Source organism: Falco naumanni, chromosome 1 (genome assembly GCF_017639655.2).
Source record: "Falco naumanni isolate bFalNau1 chromosome 1, bFalNau1.pat, whole genome shotgun sequence".
Lineage (NCBI taxonomy): Eukaryota > Metazoa > Chordata > Aves > Falconiformes > Falconidae > Falco > Falco naumanni.
In genome coordinates, this window is record NC_054054.1 from 124,059,835 (window position 1) to 124,084,935 (window position 25,101).

Below are 25,101 nucleotides of genomic sequence, written 5' to 3' on the forward strand. Positions count from 1 at the left end.
CGGGGGGCGGCGGAGCGGCGGCTGCCGATCGCTTCCCTTTGATAAGGTCCTGGCAACTCCGTAGCCGCTCCGGGATGCCGCGAGAAGGGAGCAAAAATAAAATAAATCTTCCCCTGAAAATATAATTATTTTATTTTATTACGAATGGGGCCCCTCCCGCCCCTCCCCGGGCAGAAGCTTCCCCCTGCTCACGCCTAGCAGCGGGGATGCCCGGAGGCGGGAGCACCGGGCGGCGAATGGGGTGCCCCCCCGTTTCTTCTTCTTGATTTTTTTAATTCTTAAAATTTTTAGGAGCTGTTTTTTCCCTTTTTTGTGCGTGTGCGAGCGTGGCGGGCGGCGCGGAGCCGTGCTACCGCCCTTGCAGGACCGCTCCGCCGGCCTCCGCTTTGATGCGCGCAGCGCTGGCGGGGAGAGCCCGGGGCGCGGGGGGGCGGGGAGGGGCGGGGGAGCAGGGGGAGGAGGCGGGGGAGGGACCAGCGCTTTTGTATTTAAAATAAATAAAATAAATAACCAGGGGAGGGAGAGGAGGGAGGCGCGGATCGCAGTGGGCTCCTTCCCTCGCAGCCCCCCCTCGCCCCCCCCTCTCCCCCCCCCCTTCCGATGCTCTCCGATGCGGTTGCACCGCCGGGGAGGAGAGGAGGAGGAGGAGGAGGAGGAGGAAGAAGGACAGCGAGGGGCGCGGGGGGAGCGGGGCCAGCCTGCGCGCTGCCGGCGGCGGAGAGCGGCAGGGCCGCGGGCGCGCAGCGAGCTCCGGCTTCGCGGTGAGTGGCAACTTCGGGGGCAGCGGGCCGCGCTCCCGGCAGGGCTTTTTTTTTTTTTAATAGGGGTATTTTTCTTTTTTAAATTTTTTTTTATTATTATTTTTGTGTGTGTGTGCGCGCCTTGCGGTGCCGCGCTGCGCGGGCGCGCTGCCTCCCTCCGCGGCCAGGCTGGGGTCGGTTGTTGCACAGGGCTCGGAGGATCCAAGTCGCTCCGGACTTTCCCCCCCCCCCCCCCTTCCCCCCCACCCCAGCTCCGGCTCCGACCTCTCTCCTCCCAGCCCGTCGCCATTTCTGGAGCAGGTTTTTATTATTATTTTTATTATTATTACTATTATTATTTATTTAGCGCGCCGCTGCAGCGCCGGGCAGCCCGGCCGGCCGGGGTCGGCGCTTTCCGAGGCTGCCCCCTTTCCCCCCACCCCCATCCCCCTGTTTCTTTCTATTTATTTCGCTCTCCCCGGCGCGGTTCGGGGGCTCCCGGCCGGGGGGGCGCGGGGCCAGGATGCCCCGCAGCGCCCAGGTACCGCGGCCGCGCCTCGCGCCCCCGCCCCGCAGAAGGGGGGGGTGTCCTTTTTTTTTTTTTTTTTTTTTTTTTTTTTTTTGGCGGGGGGGACCTGCTCCAGCATCTGGCTTCTGCAGGGAAGCCGCCCCAAAAGCCCGGGGTGGGGGGGGGTGGGGGACACGGCCCCCGGTTGCGCGGTGTTGCTGGGGCGCGCAGCGTGCGCGCTGGAGGAGGGCGAGGGGGGTGGGGGGTGCAAAATGGGAACCAGATGCCGGGGCTGGGGCACCCCGTGCTGCCGTGAGCTGGGGGGGGGGGGGGCAGCACACACAGGCACCCCGGCCCGGCCCCGCTAAAGTGCGCCGGGAGTTCAGCGGAGCGGATCTGATAGTCGCGATCGGGCTGGCGATAGAGCCGCGCTCCCGCTGCCCTGCCTTTCTCTCGCTTCCCCCCCCTTCTTTTTTTTTTTTTTTCTCCCGAATGTGAAGAGTTGAAAAGCCTGTTTACTTTTTGCCTTTGATGTTGGGAGGATCTGGTTTTGATTAGATCAATACTCCTTTTTTCTCCCCACCCCCCCACCCCCCTTTTTTTTTCCCCTCCCTCTGCAGAGAGGAGGCTCAGAGGATCCCCTGCTGACTCCAGGCAGAGGAAGGCAGAGGCGCAGGCAGCTCCTGGAGCAACTGGGAGCCCCTCTCCCCACCGGGCTGCGGAGCCATGAGCAGCGCTGTGGTCCTCGCCCACCTCCCAGACCCCAGCAGCAGCTTCAGGGAAGACGCCCCCCGACCCCCTGTCCCGGGGGAGGAAGGAGAAGCACCATGCCCGCAACTCGCCAGCTCGTTTCTCCCCAAAAGCCAAAGCTTCAAGGCCATGCCGGTGCCTCCTGCCCCGCGGAGGAATGAGAACGGACTCGGGGAGCCGGAAGGCAGCGCATCGCCAGACTCCCCTCTGGCCAGATGGACCAAATCCTTGCATTCCTTGTTGGGAGATCAAGATGGTGCCTATCTTTTTCGGACCTTCCTGGAAAGGGAAAAATGTGTGGATACCTTAGACTTCTGGTTTGCCTGCAATGGCTTCAGGCAGATGGACCTTAAGGATACCAAAACTTTAAGAGTAGCCAAAGCTATATACAAAAGGTACATTGAGAACAACAGCATCGTCTCCAAGCAGCTCAAGCCTGCTACCAAGACCTACATAAGGGATAGCATCAAGAAGCAGCAGATAGATTCTATCATGTTTGATCAGGCACAGACTGAGATTCAGACTGTGATGGAGGAAAATGCTTACCAGATGTTTTTAACTTCTGATATATACCTCGAATATGTAAGGAGTGGAGGAGAGAATCCTGCTTACATGAACAGCAACGGACTGGGGAGCTTAAAAGTTGTCTGTGGCTATCTCCCGACCTTGAATGAAGAAGAAGAATGGAGCTGTGCAGACTTTAAAAACAAAATCTTGCCTTCGGTAGTTGGACTATCCAGCAAGACGTTGAGGGTTACAGCAAATGTCAGAGCTACGGAGACGATGGAGAACGGATACAGGTAAGGGAGCCCCTGGAAGTTGTGCTTTGTTTTAACTTCAAGGACTTTGAGAGCCCTGTTGGGGTCGTGTGCCGGGGAGCTAGCAGGGGTTGAGGGGCAGCAGGGCTTCCCGTGGGGCTGGGAGCACAGGTACTCCTCCATGCCTCCCAACACTGGGATTCTGGGGGTGTTGGCTGCATTAGGGGCTTTTCCCCCCCTCTGTGCAGAAGAAGGCAAGATCCTGTGCTCTTAAGCCCTATTGGCTCCTTCAGATCTCTTATAGATCAAAAACTTCATAGCAACTATGTCCTCCGGACATGCGTTAATTATTGGTTCAACTTTCAAACCTATTAAGAGCAGTAGTAGAGTGGATCATATAGGCGCATGAATAATGTAACCTACTCGTTCCCCAACTCCACCATCAACCAGTGTTTAACTACGTTGGTTATGTGGGAAGCAATTGTGCGGTCATGGAGGAGGAAATGTATGCACTTACTACATCAAACTCTGCAACTTGCACAAAATCTGCTTTTATTTTGACGGTGCATGTGTGATGTACGGCCTCTCCCATCGCGTTGGGTGTTGGTATCTGTCAAAGCCATTTAGGGTGGCTCCGAGCCAATGCATACAGGAGGATACTTAAGATTGAGTACTTAAGGTAATAGAGACATGCCAGGTACAGAGTAATAGCAGATCCTTGGTGCTCTCCTGTAGGTCTTTGATTGGCTGTGTGCTCCAAGTTGAACTCATTAAAACGTGGTTGTGTCTGATGGCAGCGCGGAGGGGTGCGGGGAGCGTGGCGTGGCGGTGGGGTCGCCTCGTGCCCTTGTCGTGGGGTGCGTCTGCGTGGCGGACCCCTTCTCTTTTGTTGGGAGTGCGGATGGCACAGCGGTGCGAGGGTGAGGAAAGTAAGAGCCATCGCGAAGTGAAGGGGGGGATGGGAAAGGGAGACTCTGATGAGCAAATGATGAGTTGTATAATCCTCTGAAAATGTATTCTTTCCTCTCCCCACCCTTGCCATAAATGTGGATTGTTGAATCAGGGCTGAGAGGAGAGGGCTCTGCTGGCAGATGTGCGCTCTCCTCCGCTGGCCCAGGAGGTTGGGGTTTGGTATGGTGAGTGTTTGACATCTCCTTTACAGGAATTTTGAGAGCGTGTCTGTGATTCACGGACATCAAAGGGAGTCAGGGCTTCTCCTGGGGAGGCTTTGCTGGAGCTCGCCCTCCTCTCCTGCCCCGCGAGCGCTTCCAGCTGTGCCGGGCTGCCCGGTGCCCGGCTGCCGGGGGAGCCCCCTGGCCCGGGAGGCTGCCGTGGAGCCGGAGGCCTCTGCTGCCATCCCTCCTGGTGGCCCTGTGGCCGAGGGGCGATGGAGGGGTGCTGGCCGCGGGTGCCGGCCGTTGGGATGCGCTCTGTCCTGGCGTGGCCCCTGGACCTCTCCTGCTGGGGGCTGCACGGGGGGGCTCTCGCTGGCAGCTGCTCGGTGGAGGGCTTGGGGTTTGGGATCCTCATCTCGTGCCTGAATGTTACTGTCTGAGCATCTGCTGTTCTCCAGAACTTGGTTTGAACTGCTGCCCTTCGCTTGCTTTCCAGGAGGGGGGCGTTTGATGCTTTTATCTCTCAGCCTTTGTTGGTATTCAGTGCTGGAAGGGCTTGGCTGTAATGTTCTACCAGAGCTGCAGGCCCTGCTAAAAACCTACATGTGCCTTGTCCAGGAGAGCTCTCGCAGAGCAGGGGCTGCTTGCCTGATTAGTGCTGGGTTTTTTCCTTTTGGTTTTTTTTCTTTCTTTTTCTTCCTTTTTTTTTTTTTTTTTTTTTTTTTTTTTGTCCAGGGATTAATCCAGCTTGCTCCTCACATGTCAGATCTACCCTCCTAGGACATTAGGTACTGCATTTTGCTTTGATCACCCTCTGTTGAATTTCCAGGAGCTTTGGCTCTCCATGGGGCCAACAGATCTCAATGCAAAGAGAGGGAGGTCAAGCTGAGATGCTTCTCAGTTCCTCCCTGAGCTACCCATTCGTGAAGCCACTTGTGCTAGAAGCTGATGAGCATATGGATGGGTTATCTCTCATCACTCAGCATTTAGGATTGTGTTTAGGATTGGAGCTGAAGCTTGCACAAAGTCTTTCCTGGTGAGTGGCCAAACCACACCTCCCTCCTCGTGCGTGTGTGATGGAGTTAAAGAATTTCTGCTCAGCGCGTTATGGTTTTTTGAAGCGCTGTCCAGGCTCTTGCCATTCGCCTCGGTGGGTTTCAATGTGATTAGACCAGGGAAAGCCGGGAGTGCTGGGCTGAGCACACCTGATGGTCGGAGCAGGGCAACCTCAGGCCAGCCCCGTATTTGGGTGGGAAACCACCTGGAAATCCCAAGGCATGGAGTCACGGCCAAAACCAGGGCAAGCGGGAGACGGCAGAAACCGTACAAGTTGAAAGACTTTGTTTGGCCCCAGCATCAGTGATGGACAGGAACAGGAGAAGTCAAGTGCAAACACAGCGTTTGCACCTGGCTGCAAAGCAGGCGTATGCATGCAGACTGCTGGTTGTATATTTGGAGCCCTAATACAGGGAATATTTTGAATGCAGGACTTCCCTCTTGTCCTTCAAAGCGACTCCCCTCCCCTGTAGGTTGTGGTGTGGTTAAAAGTGGCCTCCCCACGCTGCGCTGGACCTGGCCCCATGCTCCAGGAATTCCAGCTATTATTTATACATGCTTCTAAATTTACCACGCACGACTTTGTGTACACAGAGAGCGCTTCTTCCTTTGCAGTGCCGCTGTGTAGCATGGTTTTGTGCAGGCCAAGGTGGACTCATCTGCCTCCCATTAAGCTCTTAACATCAGTGGGACTGGCCTTGCTTTGAGAAGGCTGGAGCTTGCAGATGGCCTTCTGCCGGCTCCCAGTGCTTCCTGGCCTTTGAAAGGACCCGCCGGTGGAGCTCCTTGTGTGTGAAGTTATTGGAACCAAGTTTGGCTTCAATTATCAAAGTAAATGATGCCATTGTAAAGCTATGCTCGAAGCAGTGTTCTACAATTAGAGCATGGAAGCTGTGATTAACATATTTTAACAAAACTATACTTTTTTTTTTTCCCCCCCAGGTTTGTGCATGCATGTGTTTTTCCTTTTTTGTTTTCAAACCCACGATTGCCCAGTGATGTTTGTCCCAAGAAAATACTTAATGAGATTCAATTTTACCTCAAAATGCTCCTTGTAGATTTTCTTATCTTGCTGTATAAATCTGGGGTTTGAACCGCCAGAGCGCTTTTATTTCTAAGAAGCAGAGGTTGACAATAAAAAGAAAACAAACAATGCCCACACTCTGAAACTGTACCCTCAGAACAGGGGGTACAACCAAGAGCCCCTGAAATTTTCATGGCATTATAATACCTCTGATATGCCCATTGCCTAACATAGCGTGTAGGGAGTTACATGCTGTGTGTCATCGCATAAAGATAAGAATAGGCTGAGAAACATCAGACATTCTCCTTGAAGCTCCAGAGCAACTGCTACCTGACAGCTGAAAACACTTTGCATATTGCGTTCGGAGCCGGGGTGTGTGTTTGTGTGTGTAGCATCTGTGGCAGGAGACCACCGCTTTCTGCTGGAATTTAAAACCCTCGCAGGCAACTTGATGCATCTGGGTGCAATTACTGTAGTAAGGTGGTTAAATTAAAAAAAAAATATATATATGTTAAACATAGCAAAACAGCCCTCACTGGTTTGCTTAAAGGATGGGGCGATTTCTGTGGGGCGGTGTGTTGGGGGTGGAATGGGGGAGCTTACTTTAAAAATGTCAGCTGTAGGGGTTCTTTGTTTTTTTGGTCCATGAGGTGTTGGGAGGTGAATGGGTGCTGCAGTTCAGTACTGATGGGAAGATGAGTTAGTTGTGGCCACTTTCTCTAATTATATCTTTCAAATGCTGTATTTGGACACACCTCTCCCTGTGCCGTATTCATACAGACCCGCTGCCTCCGCCCCCACGCCAGCCTCTCCAGCAATCCGTCTGCTGGAAGAACGTGGCAAATCAGCCCTCCTGGATGTAACCAGGAGTGACACAGCCACCTCCCAGCAAGGTGGTGGTCCTGTGCTGGGGAGCATCCTGCACCCCTGCACCTCGTAGAGCATCCTGCACCCCTGAGCCTCATGGACCTCAGATGGGCTCTCAAGACCTGAGATGGTTTCAATTCAAATAGTTTTAAGAGCTGCATCCTCTTGCACAGTTGACCTGAAAGCCCCCCAAGGACCTAGGAAGGGGCGCTTGGACTGCACAACCCCCTGAATCAGAGCAGAAGACTACATGTTTTTTTAGAGGAACTTTTTTTGTAGTAGTAGTAGGATAACTTAGCTTTCACCCACATGTGGAATTAATTTATCTTTGACGATTTTACTTCTTTCCTGTGGCATTCCTTACTATCTCATTTTTTTTTTTTTTGTCTTCTTCTTCTTCTTCCCAGATATATATTTTTTAACATCTTGATCTCCCCATCAGAAATGCCTTGGCCTCCTTCAGAAAGGAATGCAGCCCCGGCCAGGCTGAATACCTGCCTGCAGCCAGCCCCAAGCCTCTCATACCAGAGAGGCCCATCTTCCCCACCGTGCTTCCCCTTTCCTTTTTTTTTTTTTTTTTTTTTTTTTTAAACTTAAGCCTTTGTGGGGGCTCCTGTTTTTGGTGCTGGCGGTGCAGGAATGTGGGGCAGTGGGGGCATGGGGTGCCTGGCTGGTTGTGAGGGATGGAGAGCAGGGCGGTGGGAGGACATTGCTGCTCACTTAAACCCAGCTGCTCCCCTCCAGCCCCCGGGGGGGGGGCAGGGAGGTGGAAAGCCCATTAAAAAAAACCTGCCAAGCCTGCTGGCACATTCCTTAGGCCCCCAAGTCCTGGGTAAGTGGCCCTAATTATTAAAATCAGCAGTCCTTATCAGATGACAAGGCCTTTTGCTTTGATATACAAAGGCAGAAGCTTAACAACCCCATCTTTCCCTGGAAGAGGAACAAAATGTGCACCTTAACATGCTGCTTTCAAACCTCCCTGCATAATCCCCTTATCACCTGCCGAAGATATGTATATTGATCCTGGCTGGGAAGTTGGAGTAATGGGAGGCAGCAGGGGCGCCAGGGTCCCCCCCTTCCCTGCGGTGACCTCGCCACCTCTGTCACAGCCCATGTCACTGCCCATGAATTTTTCACTCGACCGCTCTTGGGTACTCAAACAGCCAGGCTGGACTTTGGGTTTGCTTCTCCAAGTGAAGCCAAAGGTGTTGGCATCAGTGACCGCCATGCCCATTAATACAACCTGCTGCTCCTGTCCTCGCATCCCCCATCCTCCTCTTCCCTGCACAAAACCACAAGTTAAACAAGTAGTAGGTTTTCCTAAAAACTGGGCCTTTTTATTGCCTGCTTTTATAACGCTGGGAAGATGGCACCCATCTCTGGGGGGCCAAGCCTGAGCAGCAGGTTTCAGCCCTGTCCGTGGTGGTCCTGCTCCGGTAGTTTCGGGCAGTTCTCTTGTTTCAGGCAACGCAGGTACTGTAACTTGTATTCCCAAAGGGGCCCTAACTCCTGTTTCAGAGCAGACGTAAGCGTTTATTAGCTGATGCCTCGATGGCTTTCAGTGGGACTTGAGCTATGAACTTCTTGATCTTTTGCCTGCCGATGCCAACGGCAAAACTCCTGCTAACCTCAGCAGTGCAGCGTCAAGCTTGAAGGACCGAGTTTTTGAAGGTATCAAAGTATGTAGAGGTGCTTCCAGGGATTTTCTAAAGCACGCTTCCAGTGCTAAAAGCGACACCTTTCAAGCTGGACTTTGAGTGTGTTTAGACAGAGCGTGTCCTGGTTGCCGCTGGTCTGAGCGGTGGATGGTTGGTTGCTTCTCAAGAGGTTGTGCAGCCAGTGTGCGTGTCCCATAAGGACAGTGCTACCATGAGCCCTATGTGCTTCTCCCTAGCCTGACTGACTGGTAACCATTCCTCTTTTGCTTGTCCCTAGGTCCTTCAAGAGGAACGATCCCATTAACCCGTACCATGTGAATTCTGGCTATCTTTTTGCTCCAGCAACCAGCGCGAACGATAGTGAAATATCTAGCGATGCCCTGACGGACGACTCCATGTCGATGACGGACAGCAGCGTGTAAGTATCTAGTGTGGGCTGGGGCCCTTTGGGATGCACCAGCTGTGGATCTGCTGTGCCGATGCACCGTGGGGGCTTACGGGAGCGATGGGTCCAGGGGCATCACCCTGCTTCTGCTCGCTGTGGAGTAGGGGCTGCCGAAACGGAGGTGTGCACCTAAACCGAGAGATGTAGCAGGGCATGGCAGCCTTGCTCTTCATGTGGTCGTCGGAGGTATCGGATGGAGTAAAATAATGAATCCCTCTATTGCCATTTTGCAACTGCAGCTGAGCAAACATGTTTTCCCCTATGCTAATGGGGCTGCCTGACTAACCCAAGGAGTGTATCTCCCTGAGCCTTTGTCTTAAGGCCAGGCTTCCTTAACTAGTTATCAGTCATCAAAGAGGAGGAGATTACTTCCTATAGGAAGTGCTTTCTGTAATTAACGTTCATCATTAATGTCAGAATGTACATTAATAGGGCCAGTGACCTGAAGGGGCAAATAGCTGCTCATCTAATATGGCTGGGGCAATCTTCAAAGAGCCATTTGAATGGAGCTGCATGGATCAGGTCTGGGTGCCTCAGGAGTGTAGGGAAGAGAGATGATGCTGTGGCTGAGCCTGGGAGTTGCAGGATCTGTCTTTTCCTCCTGACTGCTGAGGAGTGGGCAACTGGGAGCAAGTCATTTGACTGTTCTTCCTCGGTTTGCTTTCCCCAGCAGGAGAGAAATGGTGCTTTTGTGTCTTTAGAGGAGACAGTAAGACTCACTTAGTGTTCTTAAGGACCATTTTCTTCAACTGGACAGAAGGCAGATGTTGTCATTTGTGTTTTGTGTGCTTCATTTAAGTACAAGTGCTCTAGAAAAGCCCACCTGCAAACAGTGCTGCATTCCTGGTCTTCATCTCATAGGTGAAACTTCTCCAGTGTCCCTGTCAGACATGTCCTGTGGTTGCTGTGTGTTCCTCCAGGCTGGGTTTTTAAAGTCAATGTGTGTGATGATGCACAACGGAAAAGAGGATTTACCAAAAATCCTTGATGCATAAACAAACTTTTTTTTTTTTTTTAATGCACATGTGTGTTTTGAACTGATATTATGGAAAAAAATAGTTTGTTGTCCCACCAGATTCCCTTATTGAACAATATTGGCATTAAATAAAAGAGCTGAATCATAGGGTGACTTCTTTATTTCTTCTTACTGGCTCTGGTTGTATGTGATCATGTGTCAACAGAGCATTCATTGGGTTAGTCATTTCTGGACCAGTGTAGGGTCACTTGGGATTCACAGGGCTAGGATTATACCCTCTCTTCACAGCAATGCCAATTGTAGGCCTTATACAGATGAGAGCACTGAGTGAGAAATAAAGTGCATGGTGGATGAAAGGCTTAACTGAATCGCTTTCAGCCCATTGTTAGTCCAGGGGAGCTTAGCGGGGATGAGAGGGCAGCAGCCCGCTTTGAAATTTGCTTGAACAAGTGAATAGGAGCTCCCCATAAAGCAGCGCGTGAAAGGAGCCTGCCTGTTTTTTCCTGCCGTAACAATAGCCGGCGCAGGCTGTGAGAGTTTGGGGAAGCTTGGCTGATTAAACTGCCCGCAGCTCCAGGTTGGGGGGCGGCGGGGAGGGCTGGGGCCGGCGAGCGGGATGGTGGAGGTTGCAAAAAGGAATATTTCCTGCTGCAGAACCGGTCCCCCGGGCATCCCTGCAGCCACGCTCCATCCGTGGGGTCGGGAGCCAGGCAGGCATGCCGGGATGGTGGGTGTTTTTGGAAGCGGGAGAGGTAAATTGGCAGTTTTGGAAGCTGGGCTTAAAGTTAAGGCTGATGTAAAACTTCCTTTGCAGAGGCGAAGGGCTGCTGCCAAGATTGCAGTAAAGCATTTGGGATTCGCAGCCCCTCCTGGCACCTGGCTCTGCTGGTTGCTGAAGATGCTGTGGACGTGTTTGGGGCACAAACCCGCTGTGCTTCACAGGCTGAGCCCGGGTGCTCCCCTGCCTGCGAGGTTTTACCCCCCCTTAAGAGAGGACCTGGGTTTATTCTCTTTCGTCAGTGTGAATGCAAATTAGTTCTTTTGGCTTATATTGGTATCAACTGAAGAGGAAAAACTCGTTCTGGAAAAGTCTGTCAGACATAGCAGTAAAGTGAGGGTTTTTTTAAATAACTCTAAATCCAAACTGTACTGGAATTAGGAGAGTCTCCAAATAATGCACAGTCTGCCTTTTTATTTTATTATAGATGCCAGGGATCAGTCTGTCCGTATATATTCTGTAATAGCCACAAAGCATCATGCAAATTTGTATTTCCATTTCTTGATTGGGGGGGGGGGGAAGGAAAGGGGATTTTTTTTTTTTTTATTTGCTTATATCTTATTTATGGATTTACTTTGGACACAGGGGAATGCTGCTGAGCAAACTTCAAATATTACCTTATCTTACAAACCAGGCTTTTGATGTTGGCAAGATCAGAGGCTTGTTTCAGAGCCGTTGCCAAATGAAGATGGGAGTGAATGCATATGCGCATGAGTCTGATATTTCAAAGCAGCAGTAAAACTACATTCAGGTTAGGTCAGGCACATCTGAGTCAAAAGGCTAAGATAATTGGCTCAGCTTAAATGGCAGCTGACTGGGTAGAAGACTTCAAACTAGTGTTTCCCCCAGAAACAGATTGGCTTAGCCCCAGCCTGGTTAGCTGAAATGTTTATAATTACACTCTACTATTTAGTGCCTAAACTCTAGCTCTTCAGCCCGCAGCTTTTAGTAGCCAAGAAAGTGAGTGCAAATGTTTGCTGCTGGAGCAAGGGGAGAGGTGGCACCTGGAGAGCTGGGGTTAACCCCTGTCCTGCTCCAAAACCTCTGGCCAAGCTCAGCCTTTTCATTTCAAGGGTACTTTTTCCTGGTCTGGGGGGTCTGCTGCAGCATCAGGCTTCCCCCTGCCCCCTGCATCTCTTGCTGTACTGAGCCTGGCTCCAGCTCTATCCATCTGTCCCCCCTGCAGTTGGGGATCAGCCGTTGGTCACCCCTTCAGCCCTGGCATTGTCTCTTTCCCCCCCTTTCATGCGGAAGGGCTAGGTTTAGACAGCGCTCCTCAAAGTGGCTGTAAAAGTCCCTCCCCGTTCCTCAGGCTGACTTTCCCAAGCTGCTCTGCAGCCTTCCCAACCCAGTGAAATCCCTCTTTTTTTTTTTTTTTTTTGTAAAAACCTTTTCTTAATTCTGCACATTGTTACAGGTTGTAAAACTCTTCTGACAGGCAGGGCTGTAGAAGCAGGGAGCAGGTTTGATGTGGGGCTTGTTGGTGCAACTGGAGGAGTTTTAGGGGGAAGGAGCTACTTCTGCGCTGACCTGAATGAGGGCAGGTCTTAAATGTAAGTGCGGAACTGTGCTGTTGGGTCAGTGTCACTTTTCCTCCTCCTCTTCAAGCCAGCCTGCCTGGAAATGGCACATGTCCCTGCTCCTGCTCCATAGCCTGTCCCAGGACTGTCCATTTGTGCAGAGATGGTCCCCCCGGAGCTGGGATGTCAGGGATGCATTGCAAGGAGATGTGCTCCCAGCTTGGTGGCCGCAGCAGAGGGCTTGGGGACAGCGTCTTGTGCTTGCAGACCTGGAGGGAGGTGGAGAGCACAGGAGGGCTGCAGGGCTCCCCATTGTCCTTTGGTTGTGTCCTTGGGTTGAACGCACAGACCTTCAGCTGCTTCCCTGCTCTTCTTCATCTGGCCTCTTGGACTGCCTTTTGTAGAGGACATCTCCTCTTCTTTTGTTGAGTGTGTTAATGGGATCAGTCCCATGTGTATGTGTACATGTGACATGCTCATGCTGGCATTTTTACTGACCTTTGAAATGCCTGTTTTACTGGTCATTCCCTATGTTGAAGGTCTTCCCTAAGAGACCCTGATCTCGGGAAGCCCTCGTTACCGAACGCTTCTCTGAAGGTACAGGTGATTTGGTTTTCACCTTAGATTTGCTTTTTTGCCCATCCTCCCCCAAAGCTAAGGTGTGTCATGTGTCCCAAGCCCTGTTGCCCCATGGGTTCTTGGAGCAGAAATGCTTGGCGGCCACCAGCAGCTGCAGTTGGTGGCCATGGCCAGCTGCGTTGGCCAGTGCATGCTGGGCTGCTTCCCTGGAAGGTGCTCCAGAGCCCCGTGTTGTGTGGTGGGGACATTAGGACAAGTCGCTGCTCTCACTTGTAATGTAACGTGTGTTCATGGACTGTGTCTGAAAGAGGCCGGCATTCATCTTGTGACATTGAGGACTTTCTCTTTTGTTATAAAGATTTTTCCAAGTTTATTAAGATGAAATTGTTCTGATCTTTCACTCCAGACTTTGCAGCTTAATCTGGCTTATTTATTTAATGGCAACTCAACGCTTTGGCCAAGGTCTTCACAAAGGCCTGTGATAGCATGCTTCAACCCTTGAGCGTGGAGCGATGGCACCTGATTGCTCTCCTCAAGAGAAGGGACATGGTGTCCCCGGGAAGGTGTTTCCTCACACCTTGTCTCCTGCTGCGTGTCCGGAACGGGTCGGTGTGTGGCCAGCACCACCGTGGCCATGGGGGGCAGCACACAGGGACGCCATGGCACGTGGGGACACCATGGCACGTGGGGACGCCATGGCACGTGGGGCCACCATGCCACGTTGGCTCCTCCAGCAGTGGCACGGGGCCACCGCTGCCTGCTCAGCTGCCGCTCCTCCTGGGCAGGAGCCATTCTCTCCGCTCAGGAGATGAGTCAGGTGTGGGGGCAGGTGGATGAAAGGGCTGGGGCCGCAGATCAAGGTTATTCAGGCAGTCTGAGGAGAGGGGTAGGATTAGACATTCGGGATCTCCAGGCGTGCTCTTCGGGCTGTCCCCGCTGTCCGTAGGAGGCCCTTTGATCCGAACGGAGGCGATCCCGCGTGCGGCCGCGTGCCAGCGTGCCCGGGGCGGGCTGTGCTGCGCGGGGGCTGTTCCCGCCAGCGCTCTCGCTGGGTCTCCCCTCATGGCTTCTGGGCGAGGGGAGCAGTGCCGTCCCCCGAGGGTATGGCCTGGCTTTGCTCGTCCTTGCAGTGGCCCACCCGTGCCGGCCAGCCTCGGGGCAGGGCGACGTGGCACCTCTTGGGTAGGGCTGGGGATGGGGAGCCGCCTTTGGGTTGCTGTCCGTCTTCAGCCTCTTCCTTCTTGTTCTCGTTTTTGCTCCGCGGGGTGTTGCAGAGCTTGAGGAAAGTTGTGGTCTTAGAGAGCGTGGTTCGGTGGTGAAACAGCAACAAAAATAAAAGGGCAGAAGCAGCAGCCAAGCATTGGAAGGGCCTTGCTGTAAGCTGCCTCAGCAGAGAAGCTGATGGGACCTGCGGGCGTCTTCCCGCACGAGTTGCCTTCAGCTTGCTTTTCAGCTCTTGCTTAATTACCACATATCCCTGTACACGGTGGCACAGGCGACTCCCGAGCTGCCAGATGTTTAAGGCTTCAGGTGACAGCCAGAGAGCTCAGCACCCCTGGGAGCGTGGGCCTGTAGTGTGGCTGGGTGGGTGGTTTCAGAGGTGATGGAGAAGCATCACCTTGGTTAGAGCGTGGGGAGAGCCCCAGCTGATGATGGTCACCTCTCTTCTGCATGCAGAGATGGGATCCCCCCGTACAGAATTGGGAGCAAGAAGCAGCTCCAGCGGGAAATGCATCGGAGCGTCAAGGCCAATGGTCAAGTTTCTCTACCTCATTTTCCGGTAAGTTCAGGTGGGAGCTCCTGGGTGTGGGTTGGCCGTGGGATGTGCTGGGGCTGGGCATGAGCACGCGTGGAGGGAAGGGAGCAGGGGAGGAGAGCGTTTCCATCCCTGCGGGTGGATGCCAGAGAAGAACTGCTGCTTGGTGTCGGGCAGGAGCCATGTGCTCTCGGCATCCTTGCAAAAAACCTCCTTGTGTACAGCCCCATTTTGGTCCTTCCCTGAAAACCAGGTGCTGATGAGGGCTTTGCAGTGGCACTGAATTTGTCCTGCTGGTCTAAAGCCAAGCAGAGATGCCCCGGCTGGGTCTGGTGAGAGCCTTGGCTCTGGCCACCACCCTGACACCTCCGCCGGCGCCGAGCAGACCGGGGCTTGGCCTGCTGCGCAGCACTGGCGGCCCCCGAGAGCGCACCGGCTGTAGGCTGGCGGTGAGCAGGATCTCCCAGAAGAGGCGTTTGCAGCAGATACCCGCCTCGCTTTGAGGGGATCCAATGCGCGGCACTGCCGTGCTTCCCAAAATTAACTCACTGATTTGCTCATTCAGTTGACTTGCAGACTCCTGATTCCTGCACTGAATAAACTGTTTACACAGACAAGTATAAACTTATCTTGTCTTGAGATTAATATGCTAAAATTCCTCTTTCTGCTGTCTTAAGCAGCAAGAAATCATAGGTGATATTTCTGGTGGAGGGAGGGGGTGGTTTATGTGGGCTTTCTTTTTGGTATTTTTTTTCCCCTTCCTCCCTAAAGAAAGTTCTATAGCCTGAGCTTGTAAATTAGATTATTTTGTCCCAGGGCGTGCAAATCGACTTTCTCTGTAAGGCAGTGCTTTGATCAGGGACTGAATAGAGCCAGCTTGTGTAAGAGTGACAATTTCCAGCAGAGTGGCCTTTTTCTACCCTCACATCATTTCTGGAGCTAAGTGGTTGCCGGAGAGAGGCCCCACCTCATCTGGTGGGTAGTATGTGAAAGAGTTGGCAGTTCAGCTTTCTGCTTTTGGGGGGGGGGGGGGGAGAGGGAGAGAGAGAGAGAGTGGAGGCGAGGAGTGGGGTGCGTGGGGGTAGCAGGAGGGAGGGCAGAGTCGGGTGGGTGGTTTCTTTTTCCTCTTTTTTTTTTTTTTTTTTTTTTTTTTAACTCCCCTTTTCCTGCCCTGTTTGCTTCTTTTGGCAGAAATTCACGTTTTGCCTTTTTATATTCTGCACTTGATTTGGAGATGTTCCCTTTTTCCCTTGATAGATCTGCTTGAGGCAGCCAAGCTCAGCAGTGTAGCACCGCTAGCCTGCAGCAGCTTTCTTCATTTTCTGTACAAAGAGATGGAGGGGGGGGAAGAGATCTAGGACACTGTTGAGACAACACTACCTCAAAGGTGCCCAGTGTGTAGCCAGGAAATAAATTACCAGCACTTCTCTGATCTGCAACCGTTTGACTTCTTTTTTTTTTTTTTTTTTTCTTCTTTTTTTTTTTTCCTTTCCCTTTTTCTCCCCCATCTTATTTTTTTTAATTTCCAACTCCTTTCTGTTTATACTCACTTTATTCCTTGAGTTAAAGTCTCTCCCTCCCACCTCAGAGGTTTTTTTTTTTTTTGTTTTTTTTTTTTTTTGATGTTTGACAACAGTCTTTGAAGATTTTCTACTTCAGAGTAGCTACTGATGGGCTGGTTGTACTACAGAGAGAACAAGCGGGGTTCCTCAGAGTGCGACCAACTGCTCCTGCCGAAGGCAAACGCTGGTGGGGAGGATGTCACTCCATGAGGCCACAGCACTAGCTCATAAAAATCCAGAGCAGACCATGCCTAGTTGCGGTCGTCTTTTCATCCAAACATGGAGACACAACAAGCGTAGCGGGGCTGGCGATGCTGCTCCGGCTAAGCGCCCGCGCCCCGCGCTGCCCGCTAAACATGCCTTGTGCCTTCTGTCCCCGCTCCTTGTAGAGGACCCACCGTCTTCCCAAGGAGATGACCCCGGTGGAGCCAGCTGCCTTCGCTGCGGAGCTCATTTCCCGGCTGGAGAAGCTGAAGCAGGAGCAGGAAACCATGGACAGTCTGGAGGAGAGGCTGCAGCAAATCAAGGAGGTAGGAGGATTAACCCTCCCGGGGCTGGGCAGAGCTCGCCGCATGCCACCCGGCTTGGGAGGGCGTGGGAAGGGGCTGTATCCTGCCCACGGGGAGGAACGCGTTTCAGTCGCACTGCAGCTCACGAGCCCATGGGGGGGACACTCAGGCGCACGCCTCGCCGCCTCCCTGTCCTCTTGCATTTATTCCTTGCCATCGCTTGGCCGGCAGGATGAGGAGAAGGAGGGCTCCGAGCTTCCCGCCAGCCTGCAGAGCAGTAGGGAGATGGTGAACCCCCAGCATCCGCAGCACCCGCTCTCGCTCCTGCCCTCCGGCAGCTACGAGGAGGACCCCCAGGCCATCCTGGACGAGCATCTCTCCCGTGTGCTGAAGACCCCCGGCTGCCAGTCACCTGGCATGGGCCGGCACAGCCCTCGTGCCCGCTCCCCTGACCGCCTGCCGATGGGCAAGCTGCAGCCCGGCGCGGCCTCGCTGGCGACGTGCGCCTTGGTGGGTAAGGGATTCATCACCAGGCAGACCACCAAGCACGTCCACCACCACTACATCCACCACCACACCGTGCCCAAGACAAAGGAGCAGATCGAAGCAGAGGCGGCTCAGCGGGTGCAGTGCTGCTGCCCGGCGGGCAGCGAATACTACTGCTACCCCAAGTGCAAGGGGCACCCGAAAAGCACAGACCCCCCTCTCCCTCCGCCGGAGCCCTTCGGGTAAGTCACGAGCATCTCTCTCCATCACACCCACCCCAAACCATCACCCCGTCATGGGGACAGCCCCGCAGCAGCGCAGGGGACTAACAGCGGGCTTCTGTCCCCTTCTTGCCATCAGCAGGGCGGGGACGCTGCCGAAGAGGCCGGGCAGAGGAGCTGAGAGCGTCGCCTTGCCGGCCGGGGACGGGGGGCTGCCCGGCCCCGGTGGGGTGCAGCTACCAGGGGGCGAGGCGGACCGGGCGCAGAACGTCTGGCAGTGGATGCTGGAGAGTGAGAGACAAAATAAGCACAAGCCCCATAGGTAAATACGCAGCTGTCTACAGCAATATCGCTCCCAGTAAATATTTATATATTACATGGGCTGTCTATTTTTACAATCGCTAAAAACAAATGAGACTCTTTGCTCCTCCGGTTTAATATAAAAGCTGTTCCGCAGAACCAGAAAAACCACAAAAATGTCATGTTTTTGGCAATAAACCTCCTTTCATGTTATGACAGACTTTTGAGAGGGAGCGAGCAGAATAGGAGCTGCTATTAAAGTCATATTTTCCAGCTTTTCTAACCCGACTTCTTCCCCTCCCCAAGCACACAAAGCACAAAGAAGGCCTACAGCTCCGACTTCACCAAGGGGGCCCCTGGCCGCCACCACCCGTGGGGCACCGGCAGCCACCCGCGCGGGGCGCAGCCCGCCCACCCCTTCGTCCAGGACCCCGCCATGCCCCCGCTCACCCCACCCAACACCCTGGCGCAGCTGGAGGAAGCGTGCCGCCGGCTCGCTGAGGTCTCCAAGCCGCAGAAGCAACGGTAATGGCCCCGGGAGGGACGGTCCTGGTCCTGCGGTGGGGTCCGGGAACGGCGGGGGCAGGAGAGGTTTGCTGGGCGGTGGGCGTGCTTGTCTGCAGCCAAGGCGCAGGCTGATGGCGGGCAAGGCGGCGGACGTGGATGGTGTCCTCCCCGTCTAGGTAGAGGGTCAGCCATGGGGCCAGACCGTGGGGACATGTGACGGCACGGCTTGGCCGAGCCCCAGGGATGAGCCTCCTTATTACAACCCCACCCTACCCCGGCGCAAATAGTTTGAATCCTAGACTATTACTTCCACTCTTTTGATGGCTGTAATTTGCCCATTTTTCCTCTGGGACGGACTCCAGCTACATACCAAGTGAAGAATTGGACTGGTTCCTTTGATTGTTTACAACATGTGAGGGTTGATACAAAGAGCGAACTTAATGACCCACAGGAGACTTCAATTAAGAAGATTGTATTTCAACAATTTTTTTTAAAAGTGTGTTGTTTTGTTTTGTTTTTTTTCCTCTTCTTCCCCACTTGCCCTCCCCCTCTCCACTTCAGATGTTCAACCTCAAATCAGCAGAGGGATCGAAACCACTCCGCTGCCGTTCAGGGGGGAAACACCCCTTTCTGCAATGCAAGTCTAACGACAGAAGAGTGAGTACTGCACGCGCAGAAAAGGATTGAGAAATATATATATATATATGTATATATATCATGATTATATTTTCATTAAATGGATTGCACTTCGAAAAGAGAGGAAGTTCTTATATCTGAAATTTCGTCTTTCAAACATTCTTCTTAAAGAAAGAACAAAACATTTTCAAGTCTTGTCTCTGGCTCTTTTTAACTTGCATTCCTGTAAAGTGGACAAAGATTGGATTAGTCTAATTACAGGATGGTTCTTTTAACAAGAAAACTGCTACAGAGAGGTCTAAAATGGCCTAAATAATTAAAGTTTTCTTTCTTACCCTCTTCATCTTAAGCAATGAGTAATGTTTGAAGTCCAGACTGAGCCACCTGACTAGAGCCTTTCATTTTTAATTGGTTGACCTTAAGTCCACCAGCTGTCTTTGCTAGCAGCTTTTTTTCTGAAGCCACTCTACAAAGACTTAGAACAAATTAGGAAGACTAAATTACTGCGGACTAACACTTTGTGACCTTTTGACATGCCAAGTGTACATTGCCTCAGAAGCAGTTGTAGGTTTGGCTGCATGGTATTCACTACAGTGTTGCCATTTTGCTGGGTAATATTGTTTTAATTATTCTTTAAGAAGGGTTTCTTAGTGCAGATGACAAGATCCAGTTAATCGTGTCCTCGCCGGGGAAAAATAACATTACCTGTGTACCCCAGGTGAAGAATGTGGCGGTGGTTTTGCTTTGTTAGCTGTTGGTTGTTGCAGGTGGTTTTGTGCGTGCAGAAAAGCTGGGCAGATGCTTTGTATGAAGGCAGATGAAATGAGCCTTTTAAAATCAGAGGTGTACAGTACCGGGGCTCGCTCACCTGGCCTGCCATCCTGCTCTGATGCTTCCAGCAAGCATCTAACCTCCATCCCTCAGTTCTCCCATCCATAAAATGGAACGAGATCTCTGCTGCCCGTGGCTGCGTGCTCTGCAATGCCACGATTCCCACCATCACAGCGAGCAGGAGCTGTTGTGGGAGCCCAGCAAAGGGCTGTGCAAGTGCAGCATGACAAAATTCACGGCGCGTACAGGAATATCTGACTTTTCGGGTCACACCCAGGGTATTTCCGACCAGCGTTACGTGTGGCAGAAACACTGCTGGCTTGCGTGCGGTGAAACGGTCTGTTCTCAAATGGGAAAATAGACGGTTTTGTGTTTTCTGTTTTTCAGTCACAAAGAGCCAAAGAAACTGCCAGTTGTTCACACCTCTCAGTCTAGTGAGTTGGTTGTCACCTATTTTTTTTGCGGAGAAGAAATTCCCTACAGGAGGATGTTAAAGGCCCAGAGCCTGACACTTGGGCACTTTAAAGAACAGCTGAGCAAAAAGGGAAATTACAGGTAAGAATCTGTGATCCGTTTGTTCTTTAGTAAATTCTAATAAGTCAAAAGTATCAGCAGATATTTTGCAGGTCTACCTGCAATGGCACATTTACCTCGCTTTTGGATGCTGTAGATCTTCTTATTCTCTTCCCACGCAAACCAAGAGCAAGTTGGAGATGGAAAAGGGGGCCCTGAGCTGCAGTCTGGCTGCGGGGCCACCTCCTCTCCATCTCTCTCCTCAGCCTCCTCCCCCAGTTGCCTAAGGATGCAGGCTGGCAGGCTTCGTGGTCCACCCTTTGTCCAAAAAGCTTGAATACCAGGAGAAGCTGGGATGGTCTTGCGGCAAAGGCACGGAGGAGCGGGGCTTGGTTTCCAAACTGGGGTCAGCATTCATCTTGGTGCTGGCCTCCTGCATTGCATACTCATTTAATTTTTCCATTTTTAATTATTTTTTTCTTTGCGTGTGTGCAATGGTGTGGCTGTAAATGGGATCGGTGAAAGGCTGGGATGTTGCATCTGGGTGGACATGTAGCTGAGATGCAGCGAGCGAGCTTTTCTCTTCACTGGGGGAAAAACCACCTCTGCCCTGCAGGGAAAGCTCCACCAGCTGTACCGAGTTCCTCCTCAGAAATGCCAAAAAAACCCTGCCTGGCTGGTTTCCAGGGCCCAGCTCCCAGTTTAACCAGTTTGCTGCTTCCCCTGCTCTTCTAGTTCCCATGGCACTAGCTTCATGTTGGCTATTTTCGCTGTATTTTCCCAGTGGATCTGGCCACTGGTGGGATCCTCTGTTGGCCACTTCTCCTGCAGGGTGAGCACGAGAGGGAAGTTCCAGCTTTAAGTTTTGATTCTGTACTGAATTTGGTGGTGCTTCAAAGAGCCGGGAGGTTTGCCCTGTAACTGGCAGCCTCTGGTTTACCCTCCAGACGGTCATTTGGGTTTGGCCTGAGGACTTCCCATCCGGTGCTCCATCGCTGGCCTGTCTCTAGCTTTGCAAAGTCCACCTGTGCCGATCAGCCGTGGGTCACGCAAGGGTGCTCTCAGGCGGGGGGGTGCAGAGCTGGGGTCTGGCTATGGCTGATGCACGGGGAGGGGGGGCTGGGGCTGAAATCCTGCCAGTCCTTCCCCAAACCCATCTCTGCAGCCCGCCCAGCTGCCATCAGATGGCAGCAACCTGCAAGTGCACCCAGCCTGGGCGGCCTGCAGGAGCGGGCCCTGGGCTCCTTGCACCCTTGCACCATTTGCCAGCCCCTCAAGCCTCCCTGGTGCACCATGCTCCTCCTCCGGCTGCTGCAGCCTCGCTCCCCAGTTGCAGACCAGTTTCTCTGGCTTCACCACCGGTCTGCTGCTGCTCCAGTGGCTGTGTGGTCCCCCACCCCTCCCCAAAATAGATCCTTCTGTTTGTTTGTTTGTTTGTTTTTGGTGGCATTTTTTGGGTGATGCCCAAGCGCAGGAATAGGCTACTAAAACCTCTGTGGCCCAAAAGCCCCTCCAGGTGCAATTATTTGTGCCTTGTCAGACTGTAATTACTTTAGAAAATGTTTTTAAGTGACTGACAAGGATGAAACAACGTTTTGCTTAGATCTCACCCCTTTACACCTGGGTAAAGACAATACAGAAATTTATAAAAGGAACTTGGGTACATGCCCAGTATTTTATCTTGCACAGACACAAGGTGAAACTAATTACACAAATGTGTGTACCTCCAGGGAATCATTTTGATCTAAGCTTTGACTTTTGGCTGGACTTTGAGTGAAACTGCGGGTGACCTTCAGGGAAGAGGTCCGCAGTGCCCGGAGTAGCGTGTGTGTTAACGGGGAGGCACTAACTAGGCTGCTTTGGTCACATCTGGCATTGATTTCTTTTTAAGGCACATTTAATAAGCATGTCTTTGAAGCCGTTGCCTTTCATTTAATGCACAAAGACATGCAGAAATGCTCCGCTCTCCAAATTCTTTATTGATTGGATCAGTTTGCAAGGCGGGTACCTCGGGCTCCCGCGATGCCAGAGCCGCATGGCCAGCCCTGCCGTGGGGCAGCCGCCGGGAAATCGCTGCTTTGCTTTCCTTCCCACCCCCCCCAAAAAAAAGGAGGAATTAAGCAGTGATTTAATACTGATGGCGTTAACAAAAAACAAACATACACGCACAAAAAACTGGGTGGTGTCGGGTAATCTGAAGATGGCAGCGGTTCAAAACAGAGCTGTAACGCCAGGCCTGCTCGCCTCGATTGGTGCCAGATGTCCCAAAAAATAAAATAAAAAAAAAAATCTAAAAAAAAAAAAAAGGAAAGCTTGCCACATAAAATATGTTTCAATGGAAAGCCCGTTCCTGAGCAAATAAGAGCAGAGTGACTTGTTTGAAGATGTTGTGGGGGAGGATTTTTCTGCTTTGCCTCCTCTTTCTTTTTTTTCCCCCTTTTCTCTGTGAAATAAGGTTGTAATTATGTAAAAGGTCATAGCATGTTTTCTCAAATAAAAATTTTGTAAACACAGCCAGGGCCTGGGCTTGTGGAGGAAGCTATTGGGAAGAGTGGCTGTTATCTGGAGAGGGGCGGAGAAGGGGAAAGGGAAGAGAAAGTTCTTTGTAATTCATTCAAACTTTCCTTGGGTTTTTTTGGTTTTGTTTCAAGGCTGCTGGCCTGGGGAATTGTGGCCTTGACCTGCAGCATGAAAGTTGGTGGGAGCTGGGCCATTGACTTCAATGAGTGCAGGCTCTGAAGGACTTAAATAAGATGTTTTTCCTTGCTGAGCCATTAAAGACGCAACATGTGTCAATTCAGCCTGGAATGACTTTACAAAAATAAATCCTAACCATACCTTGACTAAATGGAGCTGGCTTCATTTCTTTAACTAAAATGCCAGCTTTTATCCCCCTACCAAAATAATTTTAACATACCCTAAAAATAAAGAAGATTTGCCAGGCGGCTGTTACTGAGCATTTTAAAAATGCGTAATAGAACAGTCACAAAAAATATAAACAAATAAATTCTAAAACGCTGCTGTGGCTTTTTCAGTTTTAATAGTAAGTGAGCTTAATCTGATCTCCTTTTCCATCCTAAAAAAATAATAATTGCAAACCCCTTTCCCTTAACAAACATCTGCCAACCCCAGTTGTCTGGAAACTACAGGGGAGGGGTGTGGGAGGGGTTAATTTTTTTATATTTTTCTTTGTAATCCATCTGATGAAGGTTTTTCCATCCCTGGCGATCAGATGGCAGAGCACTTTTCCAAGGGAGCGGGCATGTCCGAGGAGGTGTGCGGCGGCAGACGGACAGGCTCCCTAAATGCTACCCCTCTGAATGGAAGCCCTTCATTTGTGCATATGCAATTAAGCAGCCTTAGAAGGAAGAAAGCTCCAAACGGGATAAAAGGAACCTTTAATCAAGAAGCTGAACGGTCTAATTCAGGATAATAGAGGGGTCCTTACTGTTTGACACAGGAGGGGTGGGGGTGCTTTTTGTCTCTGGGAGCGTTGGCTTCATGATCTAAGGACCCGGAGCAAAAGAGCAGGAATGCAGGACACTGCTACTTGACCTCCCCGTGTCACGTCCCAAAGGCTGGACCAGGGCTGCTCTGCGCCTCGGACTGCTAGGAAGCATCAGGAAACAAATACAGGAGTTTCTGTCACTTAAAATGGATATGTGAATTAGGCATTCGGGTGTTTCGAATGTGAGGCTCCCGGGTTGTTTTTTTTTCAGTGGGAGTACCACAGAGTTTCAGCTTTTGCGTTGCAGGAAGCTGGGACGGTTTTCTTTTAATCCATCCGTATGCCTAAAAAGCCTCTCCTTTTAATAACAGTTGCTAATTTTAATGTTGGGCTTCAGCTTTGAAACAAGAAAACACATGAAAGAAAGAAGGTGGGGAGAGAGGGGAACCTTAAGAATGCCTTGCTTTGAAATTCTATTTATTTATTTTTTAAATAAGATATTTGACCAGAAATCGCCATGCTTTCTAATTTTCTTTACGGCTGAGGATATCCACTACCAACACGTATAATTTACTCACTGTAGAAGACTGTTGTCACCGCTGAGTAGTGTGCACAGCCCTGCTCCTCTGTCCCATCGCCATCCCTGCAGCCCTGGGGATGCTTTCGTGTTCTTGGACCTGAGCAGCCTTGAGGTTTTCCTGGCCAAGCTGGGCACTGGAGGAGCATCCTAGGAGAGAGAGATTGGAAATGTTGTGGTTAAAAGAACTGCCAAAGCATCCTTTGCTTTACCTTTTGATTTTTAAATGTGTTTTAATTCTCCTTACCACAGATACTACTTCAAAAAAGCAAGCGACGAGTTTGACTGCGGTGCAGTGTTTGAAGAGATTTGGGAAGACGAAACCATCCTGCCGATGTACGAAGGAAGGATTCTCGGGAAAGTAGAAAGGATCGATTGATGGCATCCGTGTTTAAGAAAAGTTAAGCTAGAAAAGTCTTTGGACACACAACAGTAGTGATGACAAGGAAAGGAAAAAAAAAAAAAAAACTCTGAAGGAAAGTTTTGAACCAATGAAGAAAAATAGTGAAGTCTATGAAGACTTTACTGAATTAGCCTTAGAGGAAAAAAATGGCATTTATTATTCATGAGTTGGGTACTGAGATGATAAAAACCCTGAACTATTTATTAAAAACATGACCACTGTTGGCTATTGGAGATGCAGACTGTGTTTGAGAGACTTCCATACATAATATATGATTTCCTGGGGATCCGAAATCTATGGACTAAGAGAAACTGTGTATAGCTTACCTTAACAGTAATCCTTATTGATATTTATTGAACAGTCTGTTTTCCCTTAAGTCCAGTTTTTGGATATGCTGCTTTAAAAATGGAGAAGAGAGGGGCTGGGAAGTGGGGTGAGGGGAGGAAGGAATATTTTATTTTTTTATATTGTTCCCACTATCTAAAATCTAGGAGTTTGGCTATGAGCGCATTTGTGATTTTGTTTTTTGAAGGGAGAGGAGGGAAGGAGTGACGTCGTGCCCAGTATTTCTCTCAGTG

General features: G+C 51.3%; 1 protein-coding gene across 2 annotated transcripts; it reads left to right on the forward strand.

Moving 5' to 3' along the window:
• Window positions 1-585: 585 nt before the first annotated feature.
• AXIN2 (axin 2) lies at window positions 586-24,609 on the forward strand. 2 transcript variants are annotated; one of them, XM_040582030.1, is made up of 11 exons: window positions 586-761; window positions 1,869-2,798; window positions 8,754-8,894; window positions 14,452-14,554; window positions 16,482-16,622; window positions 16,833-17,329; window positions 17,451-17,630; window positions 17,915-18,133; window positions 18,677-18,772; window positions 19,970-20,137; window positions 24,373-24,609. In XM_040582030.1, the coding sequence occupies exons 2-11, from the start codon at window positions 1,975-1,977 to the stop codon at window positions 24,497-24,499; spliced, it is 2,496 nt and encodes an 831-aa protein (XP_040437964.1). In that variant the 5' UTR covers window positions 586-761; window positions 1,869-1,974; the 3' UTR covers window positions 24,500-24,609. The 2 variants fall into 2 exon arrangements, with proteins under 2 accessions (XP_040437964.1, XP_040437963.1); XM_040582029.1 differs by having other exon boundaries at window positions 587-761; window positions 17,448-17,630.
• The last annotated feature ends 492 nt before the right edge of the window (window positions 24,610-25,101 follow it).

Bases quoted from the DNA above. Each gene is read 5' to 3' on its own strand.
- AXIN2 (XM_040582029.1), top strand. From the start codon at position 1,975: ATGAGCAGCGCTGTGGTCCTCGCCCACCTCCCAGACCCCAGCAGCAGC. The intron at 16,623-16,832 runs GTAGGAGGATTA...CTTGGCCGGCAG, and splicing joins GGCTGCAGCAAATCAAGGAG to GATGAGGAGAAGGAGGGCTC. The intron at 20,138-24,372 runs GTAAGAATCTGT...TCCTTACCACAG, and splicing joins AGCAAAAAGGGAAATTACAG to ATACTACTTCAAAAAAGCAA.